General features: G+C 37.7%; 1 protein-coding gene across 5 annotated transcripts; it reads left to right on the plus strand.

Annotated features, from left to right (window-relative positions):
• Positions 1–294: 294 nt before the first annotated feature.
• slc30a8 (solute carrier family 30 member 8) lies at positions 295–10,943 on the plus strand. 5 transcript variants are annotated; one of them, XM_079368075.1, is made up of 10 exons: positions 295–313; positions 2,640–2,725; positions 5,688–5,854; positions 6,684–6,830; positions 7,724–7,877; positions 8,037–8,206; positions 8,384–8,496; positions 9,212–9,317; positions 9,406–9,540; positions 10,127–10,943. In XM_079368075.1, the coding sequence occupies exons 2-10, from the start codon at positions 2,649–2,651 to the stop codon at positions 10,270–10,272; spliced, it is 1,215 nt and encodes a 404-aa protein (XP_079224201.1). In that variant the 5' UTR covers positions 295–313; positions 2,640–2,648; the 3' UTR covers positions 10,273–10,943. The 5 variants fall into 5 exon arrangements, with proteins under 5 accessions (XP_079224201.1, XP_079224204.1, XP_079224205.1 ...); XM_079368077.1 differs by lacking the exons at positions 295–313; positions 2,640–2,725 and adding exons at positions 3,484–3,557; positions 3,629–3,657; XM_079368078.1 differs by lacking the exons at positions 295–313; positions 2,640–2,725 and adding an exon at positions 3,461–3,561.
• Positions 10,944–12,241: the final 1,298 nt, after the last annotated feature.

Genomic DNA, 12,241 nt, shown 5'->3' on the forward strand with positions numbered 1-12,241 from the left:
AATGTGTTTTTGTTGCTCTTTATGTTTCCTGTTCAATTTAACCTTTTCCTTTCTTGTGTTTCTGAATTTCCCAGTATATAGTTGTATTACTCAGTCTAGTCTCCCCTGTTTTATTTTTTAATTATATCCATGTCTGTGCCATCTCTGCTTTAACCTCTAGCCCTTGAATTGTTTTATTCCTGAATCTATTCCTTAGTGTTTCCTGTTTTATTTTGATTGTGCCCTATAGTGTTTCTTGTCTACTTTCATTTCCTGCCTTTTGGTGTTTCCCTGCACTGGTTGCCTGCCATGCCCTGATTGTCTTCACCTGTGTGTAATTAGTCACACCTGTCATGATTTCCCAAGGTCTCTTGTCAAACCTTTTCTGTCTTCTTGTGTTTTTTCCTGACTTTTGTGTTGGACTTTGTCACCTTGTTGACGCTGCATTCAAAGACACTGAGGAGCACTGTGTACAGTGTTTAATCTATATAAAACAAATGTATTATTATTATTGTTATTATTATCAAAACCAGTTTTTGGAGTAGTGTCATCAATTTTAATTTTACACACATGCCCATCATGATCAAATAAAGTCACCTGAGTGATGTAGACTTCAGAAGAAGTTTCAGATTGGGCCCACTTTTCTTTATTTCTGTGCCTGAACAAAAGTGCACTTATTACACCCACACGACATCAGTTACATTGGTCAGGAAATGTTGCCACCTAGTGGTTAATTTTGGGTATAAACATAGAAAGCTGGTGTTTGACTTTTTGAATTTAAATTACAGAAATGTGCATACATAGCCTATATTCTTTAAAGCCTAAAACATGCACAACATGTGATCTGACATGTTGAAAACTGCGCATCTGTTTGTGTGTTTCATGCCTTTTAATCCAGTGAGGAAAACATGTGTTCTTGGCTGTAACATCCCAACATGCCATTTTAAAAGCTACGTTTGATTGAGTTGTAAGCATTTAGATCCCACTTTCTTAACTCATTGAAAATCAAGAAATCAATTCATGTTATTCCTGAAATGATTTCTTAAAAATTGAATTCACATCCCTCCAACTAAAAGCTCCTTAAACCAAAAACGTATATTCATACAAAAGTAAATATACCCTGAGTAGAGTATTGTCAGTCCTTAATAACTTGGTCCAGGTCATGACAGGGAACATCAACGTGACAGAAAAGAATAAGACTTCAGTCACACAAGAAAGATGAATTGCTTCCTATTTTTAAGTGGTCATTTTTGTTTTTCCCCCCCCCATGGCTTCGTCAGCTTTGTCTAATCCACGAACAACACGGGCGTTACACCCAAAGCTTCAGAAAACCACAGCAAAGGGCGAAACTTTGTGTTAGTTTAAGAAAGACCAGATAACCTGAAAAAGCAACTCTGGGGTGTGGTCATATAGAAGTTTCCAGAGTGTGTTTGTGCAAATGAATATCGGACCATGACTATTCCGGAAATCCCTTTCGACCAAGAAAAGAGAAAAAAAATACAAAAACTTTTCTGTGATAATAAAACTACTCATATAAGTTCAATCATAATCATAACATTAAAACAACATTATTATAATTTAAATAAAAGGAATCAGATTTGTGTGCATAACCGATTAGTTAAAATGACCAAACGATCATGTTGAAAGTCAAGATAACGAAATTATAAATTTCAATTTAGTAGACAAAAGTTTATAATATGTTCAGTCCTACTTGAGGAATTGTTTTTTTTAAGTGAAATTCATTTTAATTGCATCTGTTATTTTTTCCAATCGCAAGGATCGAACATGAAAGATTATGGAGAGCACACTTTGAGGTTTCGGTCGACTTGAACCTGTAAATCACATTTAATTAGCCTACATTAGTGAAACTATTGAACAGCAGACAGATTTGATCACAATGACGTCAGTAAATGATTAGCTGAGACTCGGCTGAGGAGGCGTTGAATCTTAAATAAACCCTCAGGTGATAATAAGACAGAGGTGGACCTAAAACCCGCAGAGCGCACGGCACTTGATTGTGTAATCACTAAGTACCGGCTGAACAGGGGAGGCGGGCGGGGCCAGGATGAAATGGGTAGTTTTTGCCGGATGATCAAAAGAAAAATCGCCCCAGACTTTCACCAGACTCTTTAAATTGTCTCTGACTCTAACTCTGGGTTCAATAGGACAGTAGGACTTTTTTATACACTTCTCATGTAAACCCTTCACCGACCATCAGCTGCTCAGCTTCAGCGTCACTGCAGGTTTCTCATTATTTGACTGTCTGTCTATCTGTCCTGTTCGATCACAGAAGGTCGTCACCTAATCACTCCACTTAACAGCATTGTTGTAGGCGGTTGTGTTTGCACACGGTGCGAGTCACAAGGCTGGATCACATCACTTTTTGCACCCTGGATGGATTGAGAAGGATATAAGGACTGTTACACTCATTTTCATCAAGTGGAGACAACAAAGCCTGGATATTTTTGACAGCAAACAACAACAAAAAACAGAGTTTAAATAAACAAAACTGCAGCCTTCAATTTTTTTTAAAACTACATTGGACTTTTGTTATTATTATTATTATTTTTTATAATATATATATATAAATTACTTTTTCTATTTTGCAATTTTTTTTTCGATTTAAAAAAACTTTCCTACAATATTTGTTCCTGTACAAGACTTCAGTCATGTTCATGAACAATCCGGATCCGGAGAAAATTCCCCTGGTGACAGACCTGAGGAGCACATATGATGTAGTAGAAAGGTAAGATGGTATTTTTTTAAAATTCGCTGTTAACGCAGGGTTAGTGATAAAAGGCTATTAATAACACTAAACAAAAACTAGTGCCAATTTTGAACTTCATCCTATCTATTAAATTATTTTATATATGTAGACTATGCCTATCCATTAGTTTATATAATTAATGAGACTTTTTTTTCTCGGGTTTTAGTAACACAATTCAAGCATACCGTTTGTCTATGAATAGCCTTTCCTTTGTGTCTGTGGTGCTCGAGGCTATGTCTTTGCCCACGCTCCACTGTTTGTGCTCTGGCTGGCTTTTCCACACGGGACGGGTCTGGGCTCTGCAGGGCTTAGCTGTGTGCAAAGGTGCACTGAAGTCACTTCTTTTTTTCTCTCAATGGTTGCACTGTTCATTTTCCAGTCATCCCTGATGGAGATATCACAACTGCTAACACTGCAGGGAAGTGTGCAAAGGCTGACCTTATATAAAAAAATAGATTTTTTTTTATTATTGATGCTTAAAACTAGACTAGAAAACTATTACTGCATGTAAACAATATAGAGCTGAAACGATGGGCGGGTGTGTGTGTGTGGGGGGGGATAAAATGATTGAATCTGTGATGGATTCAACAGAACATTATGCTTTATCAATTAAATTTACTGTAACCGATGTGTAGGCTACACAAAAAACACTATTTGTTATTTCAGCCATTAAAACATGTTTGACGTATAACAGACGGTCAGGTTAATTGAGCACGCTCCTGATGCACGTCGATGACGTCAGAATCTTATGAACAGTTATAAGAGTGCGTGTCGGAGACGAGAGCAGCAGCGTGCACGTTCCCTGGACTCTGTACGTAAGTTCTGTACATAATTATTACATTATTATTTAGTATGGGATCCTTACTGTCCTGTTTCCAACAGTGTTTCCAGAGTTGAGTCAATGACGGAACGTAAGTTGTCCTTAATGTTCAATAATACTCATAAATTGGTACTTACACCTGTAGCCTCCTGCTAAACTAGAGAAAGGATGACTGTATTATGGCCTTTACCCTCTTTTTTTTATTGCTGAATGTTTTGTAGTAGTTTTAAATGTTATTTCTACGTTTAATGAGGCGTGTCTCTCTTTGATGTTAGTTTAATTGATTCCATGCGTGGTTGAAAGTCCGTTTGTGGACGCTGCTTGTAATATCCTTTGTTGACCAGCAGATGGCGCCTGTAATGCTTACACAGTATGTGTGAAATGGTTATCTGGCTAAGAAGTTGATTTCTGCCATTTTCTATTTTTCACTCTAATATGCCCGCTGAATAACTTGTTATAATGATTCTAAGGAATGTTTTTATGTTAGAAATTAGTGTTTACCAATTCATATTTGTATTAGAGCCTTAATTTATTTACCTTTTTTTTGTTACAGACTAAATAAATACAACACTGGATGTCAGTTAGTGAATACTGCTGGACCACAGGCAGTTAAAGATTAATTAACCATCCTGTTTCATGTCAAACCTCTAAAGAATTAGCTGTGCCTTATTACCTCTCAAACATTTGGTCTGCATTTTTCATCCACCTGACACCTTGACCAGTGGATCAAAAAGTTAATTTGGGACCCTGTCAGTAATATAGTGAGCATCAGCAGCTGTAGAACAGAGGTGGTTGGTTGTAACAAGCAGGCGTTACCATGGTAACTGCAAAGACTAAAAGCAGGTTTGTAGGGACGACGCGAGACAAGTTAAACCTTAATTAAGTAAAAGTATGATTTATTTGATTACTCGATTAATCGGTCAGGATATTTGATAGAATACTCGATTACTAAAATATTCGATAGCTGCAGCTCTAAATACTCTAAATACAATACTAGATCTTAAAACATTAAAATAAAAACTGCACAAGATGGAAAATGGAGAAAAATCAATGGGTCAAATTTAATCCCAAGGGTCTCAAGACTGACTCATTAAATCCACATTATAGAAAGATTATATAATCCTATCTAATCTGGTGCTGGAGGTTCCATGTAATCCAGAAAGGGTCAGCAAATCTTATAAAATGTTGAACTCTTATTCTTAACTAGCAGATTGAGTTCCCCAGAGACTGTATAGCTATTCATTTTAGGGAGTCAATTTCCAAAAACACTTTAAAGCAAGCTCACATTTCATGCATTTCATTATCATCCCGTTTTATTTATGACTGTTTCTAATAGTAAACAAGAGCCATCCAATAATAATGAGAGCCTCTTTATTAACGTTTTCCTTTCAAGACAGATGTTAGTGAACATATTAAAAGCATGCTGAGGGGGAACCAGCTGAGGCTTTTGGAGAAGCTCTGATCATCATGTGCTGATTTATCTGCATTTATTTTGCACTTGTTCCTCCTGTTCCTCATCTCAAGATATTCTGCTAACCACCGACTTCTAGCTGCTGGTGAATGAAATGTCACAGTCATCAGGCACATGACTGTTGACAATCGGCTGACTTGGCTTTATAAGAATTTAAACTGCCACTCGAACTTCCTAAAGCCCCTGAGTGACTTTTTAAACCTCATTGATATTATTAAATGACGTAGACTTTCGGCATTTACCCCCTTTGGCCTGTGTCAACACGAGTAGCTGTAGTTTAAGCTTAAAAAATGAAGCAGTATCAATATAAACGGACACATTTGACCATCAATATTCTTATTTATCATAAACATATTAACTTGTTTCCTCAATGTTGGAATGTAATACGTTTCCTGAAAATTCTAATTTGGATGTTATTTTGGTCACAAAGCAGACGACAACTTGGTCTGTTAAACATCTGTCCTTTTTAAAAGCTAAGCTGTTGATAATATAGATGAATTGTGACATCCTAAACGGATGTCAAAGAGTCCGCTGTGAGGGTCTAAAGACGGGGCTTGTCGTGTTCTGTGTGTGTTGCCTGTATTGCTCAACATCAGCTGTTAACTTATGTCCCTATGTTGCTTTTTTTTCTTATGTTGATGTGCATTCAGTGTGGCGTACAAAGACTCATCAAAGATGAACGGCACTGGAGGCATCAAGCACTGCCATGACAACAGCCTTTCACAGGCGGCTCGTGAGGGAGAGAGGAAACATGCGCGGATGAGGCTGTATCTGGTCTCCGTGATCTGTCTGATTTTCATGGTCGGTGAAATTCTTGGTAAGTCGTTTTTTTACAACTGACTCTTCGTTCTGTGCTTCATCCTTTCAGATGTGACTATCACCACATCTATCAAAACACAATATACCCCTCGACCCTCAGTGTCAATCAGCAATTCATCAAGCCTTTTTTGTGTACATTCACTCCCCTGAAACTTTGTCCCTGTACTGACCTAAGTTTGAACATACTTAATATTTATCTAATTAGCCACTGAGGGGTGAAATTAGATCTAGCTCCAGACGTTTGTTCTTAACGAAGCATTAAGCCAATGTCCAATAAGTTTCTATGTTTTAATGTTGTTGATCTGTTAATTCTCAGTTCATGATACAGGATTCCGATAATCCGAATAAACAAGACCACTAATAATACAATACAATCCCAATCAGCATCAGAAATACTTTCTTAATCCGAGGGGGAAGTTTGGTTGTTACAGTTGCTCTCATACACAATATAGCATTATCGAACTATACATAGAATACAATAGAGATTAGCAACGAGAACAGATTAATGCAGATTAATTGAAGAAGGAAAAAGCTTTTTACAAAGCACAGGCAATTTAAGATATGAACGATACATACAAATATAAAGAAACAAAATACACAGTGTTAAACAATGCAGTATTGCAAAGACAGGCTCAATAAAGACACTGTTATCCAGCGTAGTATCAGTACTGCACACTTGGGTGACTGAACAAACTGTTGACCGGTCTACACAATAATTTCACAATTGAAAGTCAACGTTATACAAAGGAGAAGAATAAAACACATAACAATTAAAACACTCGTATATTTATAAGAACTTTTGTGTGTGTTGTCTTATTTTTCTGCAGGTGGGTATTTTGCCGACAGTCTTGCGGTAATGACGGACGCTGCCCACCTGCTGGCGGACTTCACCAGCTTCATCATCAGCCTGATATCCCTCTGGCTGTCCTCCAGACCTGCCACAAACAGGCTCAGCTATGGCTGGCATCGTGCAGGTATTTAAAACCTTTATGTGACAGTATGAAATGTCAGAGCTGTTAACCTGGTCCACATTTAACATTGTATGCTGTTGTTTCGTACTGCTATCTGAATGGTTTAGACATGGTATTAGACAGATGAAGGATTCATAACTTTAATTTCTTGGCACATTTTTCTTGGGACAATGGAGAAAACCAAAGACTGATCTGTTTTAGGATAAAAGATACTGGACAGAAGGTGATGTTTGGATAGTTTATTTTACTAGACAAGACACAGGACCGTCAGTTTTATTTAGGATACTCAAGTTATGTTTACCAGAACTTGTTTTTTTCTGTATTGGAGCCAAACCAATAATTGCTCAATCTCCAGGACTCTGCTGCTTGTCTTCTCACACACTCCCGCACCCATGATCACATGACCCCCATCCTTCATAACCTCACCTAGCTCCCCTTCCCCCAGTTTATCCACTTCAAAATCCTCATCCTCACCTACAGAGCCCTACTCCATTTGCTGCTCCCTCCGTCTGGCTCAAGAAATCCTTAAAAATGTACCTCTTCAACATTGCCTACAACCACTAACTCTCATCCTCCTCCCTTCACATTACTTCTTTGTTGTATTGTTCTCGTCATTTTTGTTTTTTGTTGTTAGTCCTTGTTTAAGTACCTTTTTTAAGTATTTAGAAAAGCACTATATAAAACTAATTCATTATTATGATTAAACATGAACACTATGTTAACAGTTTTTCTAAGTCATGCTACTTAAGCCACTAAACGTTGTATTACATTTCCTTTTGTTTTGGGGTCTGCGCTGTGTAAGATAAAAATTCTAGAGCAGCTTTCCCTCGTTATTTTGACCACAGCTCTTGGTGTTTATTAATTCCTCCACTTTCCTCATCTCTTAATTCATGCAGAGATCTTGGGTGCACTGCTGTCAATTTTCACCATCTGGCTGGTAACTGGAGTGCTGGTGTACCTTGCTGTTGATCGCATCATCAACGATGACTACACCATTGAGGGCACAATTATGCTCATGACCTCCGGCTGTGGTGTTTTGGCCAATATTATGTAAGTTAAAAACAATTAGTTTCTTTTATACATGGAGAAGGAGGATAATATCTAATCCAATTTCTCGGAAGTAAACATGGGTTATGTTGTTATAATGCCTTGCATAACTGAGCGTATTAGTATCATACTCTGGAAATGCTTTGTTCTCGTTCCCAAAAGCATGGCCCTCACGCTTCACCAGTCTGGCCATGGCCACAGTCACGGGGGTCTTAGCTCACATGGGCATGGCCACAGTCACAAGAAGGGAAAAGAACAGAAACAGATCACAAACCATGCCAACTCAAAAGATGACCAGTGTGGAGATCTGGAGCATAATGGGGCCGACCATGGTATGTGCAGAGTCGTAAGGTATCACTTTCTTTTTAAATGTAACACTTGCCACAGAATAACTGAGGATGTCAAATTGAGTCTTTACACATTTATTTGTGAATGTGTGTTATGGTTTTAATTCCAGTGTATTACTGTGTTTGGGACATCTAAGAGCTTACATGACTTTTGTTTCTCAGGAGGGAGGACTCAGCAGGCCAATGCCAGTGTGCGAGCAGCTTTTGTCCATGTTTTAGGAGATCTTCTACAGAGCATCAGCGTACTTGTTAGTGCCATCATTATCTACTTCAAGGTAAGGAGTTTCTTCAGATGTTTACACAGTGTTAGAAGTCTTACCAAGTGAGATTTAAACCAATGAAGGAGATGATGAGTATTTATCAAGCCTTAATCAAAACAAGGCGTCACTTGTCAGGGTTGGACTTTTGTCATTTGTGGAAATCGATACAATTAATTCAAACTTAAAATCTGCAGATAAAAGAATAAATCCCATAGGCTCTACTGCATGAGCAGTTAGGTTGATTGGGCTTTACAGGATCAAAATGTAACGTGTGCAGGCGAGAGACCGTGGAGTTCTCTTTTCTCCACCGTGCTGGGGTTCAACATGGCATGTTCGTTGTGGTCTACTAGTTTCATGGTGGTCGTTCCTGGAAAAAGTCTCTAAGAAGCATCCTTTTTTTTTTTTTTTTTTTTACTTGCACAGCCCGACTTCTCACATTACTTTCTCCCAAATTTCAGTTAGAAACATAGTGGATACTGTGCAGTACCAGGTCCATCTGTCCATTCAGAATCATCAACAGCAGCTGTAAACACTTTTCCCCCTTTGAGAGCTTGTAGCGCTATTAAATGTCATTCTGCTGTATTCCAAGTTTTTATGCAAATATTCTCCTTTCTTTTTGCAAACAATAAATAATGTGATCGTTTGAGGATATTTGAGCTAATGCACTTTTGCAAAGGCTAAAAATATAGGACTATACAGATACTTAAACATATGTTCTTGTGTCTTTCAGCCAGAATACAAGATAGCCGACCCCATCTGCACATTCCTGTTCTCAATCTTTGTCTTGTGCACAACCTTCACCATCATTAAGGATATTGTCATCGTCCTGATGGAAGGTAAGGCTCTCCCTCTCCTTTTGTTACCCTGATATTTCTGTCTTTTATTTACACTTCACACTACACTTTTTTTCTTTCTATGACTCAGGTACTCCAGCTGGTGTAAAGTACAGTGAGGTGCGGGGTCACCTGCTGTCAGTGAAGGGGGTGACGGCTGTCCACAATCTTCACATCTGGGCCCTTACCATGAACCAGACTGTACTATCTGCACATGTGGCTATAGGTAAGAAGAAATGAATGCTCTGCTAAGTTATTGAACATATTCCTTTGCAAAAGCATGAACTGTCTGTTAAGCAATTAGGGCTTTGTCTTATGTTTCCTGAGTTGCTCCTGCTGTTTCATTGGTGGTGTATGAATGGGATTTGTTAATTCTGATGGTCTCGCTATATAGCAACCACTGTCATCAGTGTGTGAATATGTAGGTGTGACCTGCGTGTAAATGCGCTTCGAGAAGTCAGAAGTGTGGAAAAGCACGGTACAAGCTCACATTACGACTAGGTAATGTTAGCAGAAGGTTAAACTTAGCATTGTCTAAAAGTTCAGTTTGAATAGGGAAGTTAATTCAAGTTTTTGTACAAGAAACCAAGTTTCTGGTTGAGTTTGGTGATGAGGTTGTCAATATGAATTAAAAATGTAAATGTTTGATCAAGCCAAGATATTTTTACACTGTTAGTCTTTCAGTATTTCATCCATCCAGTGAAACTAAGTTTAGACTGTCTCAATTTTATTTTATTGAGACTACAAATGTTCAGTGTAAACATACAGAGGACTAACACGTTTATTTCTTTGTCTGCCTCTCTCCTCCACAGACGAGTCGGTGGATGCTCAGACTGTCCAAAGAGAAATAACACAGGCTTGCTTTTCCTCCTACAACTTCCACAGTGTTACAGTACAAATGGAGCGACAGACGGACCAGAAGCCTGACTGTAATTTATGTGAGGACCCTAAGATGTAGCCGCAGAATAAGGCCAAGGGATAGCTGCTATAACCTCAGTTCACAACATTTAGTCCTTCTGCACTGCTTCTAGGACTCTGAAGTCTTGCCATAAGAACTATGCCATAAAAGCCAATGTCTCATGACTGTGCTTTAAGTGCCTTTGTGTTGACACTATCAAAGATATGTTCCTGAATGAAAGATCACATGATTTAAGAAGGCCCTTTGAATGCTTGAATTTGCTTTAAACTTTGATATTAATATTCTTTTCTTTTAAGTTTATTCATGATACAACAGAAATGACAATGATGTAAGTTAAAGTTTATGTTTGATAAATATAAATTTTACATGATTGAGTGTTGAACAACTTTGAATGTCTATGTACTTCCCTGAACGTACATCATAACTACATGTTTATCATTGTGACGCTGTTTTTTTTAAGAATATTTACTTACTGTATCAAGCTTAAAAGTAGTATGAAGCCATAGACAATGAATCATAGTCTTGTATGTAAATATATACATCAATAAATATTTCTATGCATGGACTGCTAACCAGCAACCTCAAAAGTACTTTGTTTGGAGCAGCAAGTGTTTTTTTAATACGTGGTCAAAATGCCTTTCATTGTCTTTGTGAAGTTGTAATGCACAAGCTGAAATAAACTACTCAATAAAATATTCTTTTTTCAAATACTCAATCTTACGATTCTATTTTTCAAATGCTTAAAATCCTTCTACATAAAGTAGTAAGCTATAAACCTTAAACCCCTTCCTGCCAATGTCATCTTCACGGTTTCTGGTTTACAAGGTCTTTTAAAAAAAAAAGTTAATTATTGTTCCACTGTCTTGAGGGGCACATTGATCACAGTTTAAAACTGCCCCCTAGATGGCTATTGTGTCTCTTTGACTTGGAAACTGTGTGCCTAGATTTGGAAAGACATTTAGTTGTCTTTTTTTTTTTTGTTTACCCTGTACACCCTTAGATTCTCTTCCTGATTTTAAGTTGATATTGAGGTTTGTAATTGAAATAGGAAATTATTGAACCACTTAAATCATGCAGTCATGACAAGCTGCATACAGTAGGCCCATGCAGGGAAACCAACAACGTCGCAGAGTATTTAGACCACCAGTGCCTGAAAGCATAGGCTCAACTTCCAATGCCTGTGATTTAATAATTCCTCTTCACTTGCCATAGAATATTCTTATTTTACTATTTCAATTGTGTAAATGCTGTTTATAATGTATGAGGATCCACTGGGACTGTTGTTTGTCTAACACGAGCGCCCTCTGCTGGTGGCCGTGCAGACTTCAGCGGTGCAGCCCGTCTGCACGATGCTGTCCCCGTGCTAAGTTTGTGTTACTGTCTATGGTTTGTGTAAGTCTTTACAGTATGGTATAAATAAACTCCACTGAAAAAAACTATAAACTACGTTTTTTTTGTTTTGTTTTTTTAAATAAAAGTAATACATTTCCATGTAACCAGTTTGAGCGAATCTCCGAAATTCTTGTAAAACATCTCTGTGTACTATTACTATATTTTTGAGTAATTTAATTTAGGCTCACCACGTTTTTCTGTTTTGCCAGCTAAAACTGCAACTTCTTATCGCCATGGTGTAGCTTGCTTGTCTGTTACCTCAATTACTTGTTTCTGTTTTAGCAATGTTGGAACCATAGACTGTAACTTATTCTAAAGTGGCTGTGAGAGACCTGATGCTTCAATCAATCAATCAATCAATCAATCAATCTTTATTTATATAGCGTCAATTCATAACAGGCGTTATCTCAAGACACTTTACAAAAGCAGGTAAAGGACCTTACTGTTTGTCTGTTAACATTAACAAAAGAGCAGGTAACAAGACCATGCTCATTGTTATGTTTACAAAAAGCAGGTAAAGGACCTTACTGATGGCTATATTACAAGAGCCCAGCTTAATCCATCATAGCGTGGCAAGAAAAAAACTTCCTTTTAACAGGCAGAAATCTTCAGCAGA

This window comes from Symphodus melops (genome assembly GCF_947650265.1).
Source record: "Symphodus melops genome assembly, chromosome: 18".
Taxonomy (NCBI): Eukaryota; Metazoa; Chordata; class Actinopteri; order Labriformes; family Labridae; genus Symphodus; species Symphodus melops.

What these genes read in the sequence shown, in the direction of transcription:
- slc30a8 (XM_079368075.1), top strand. Translation starts at nt 2,649, where the DNA reads ATGTTCATGAACAATCCGGATCCGGAGAAAATTCCCCTGGTGACAGAC. An exon ending in GCATAATGGGGCCGACCATG is followed by an intron (nt 8,207 to 8,383) that starts GTATGTGCAGAG and finishes TTTGTTTCTCAG; the next exon opens with GAGGGAGGACTCAGCAGGCC. An exon ending in CCATCATTATCTACTTCAAG is followed by an intron (nt 8,497 to 9,211) that starts GTAAGGAGTTTC and finishes TGTGTCTTTCAG; the next exon opens with CCAGAATACAAGATAGCCGA.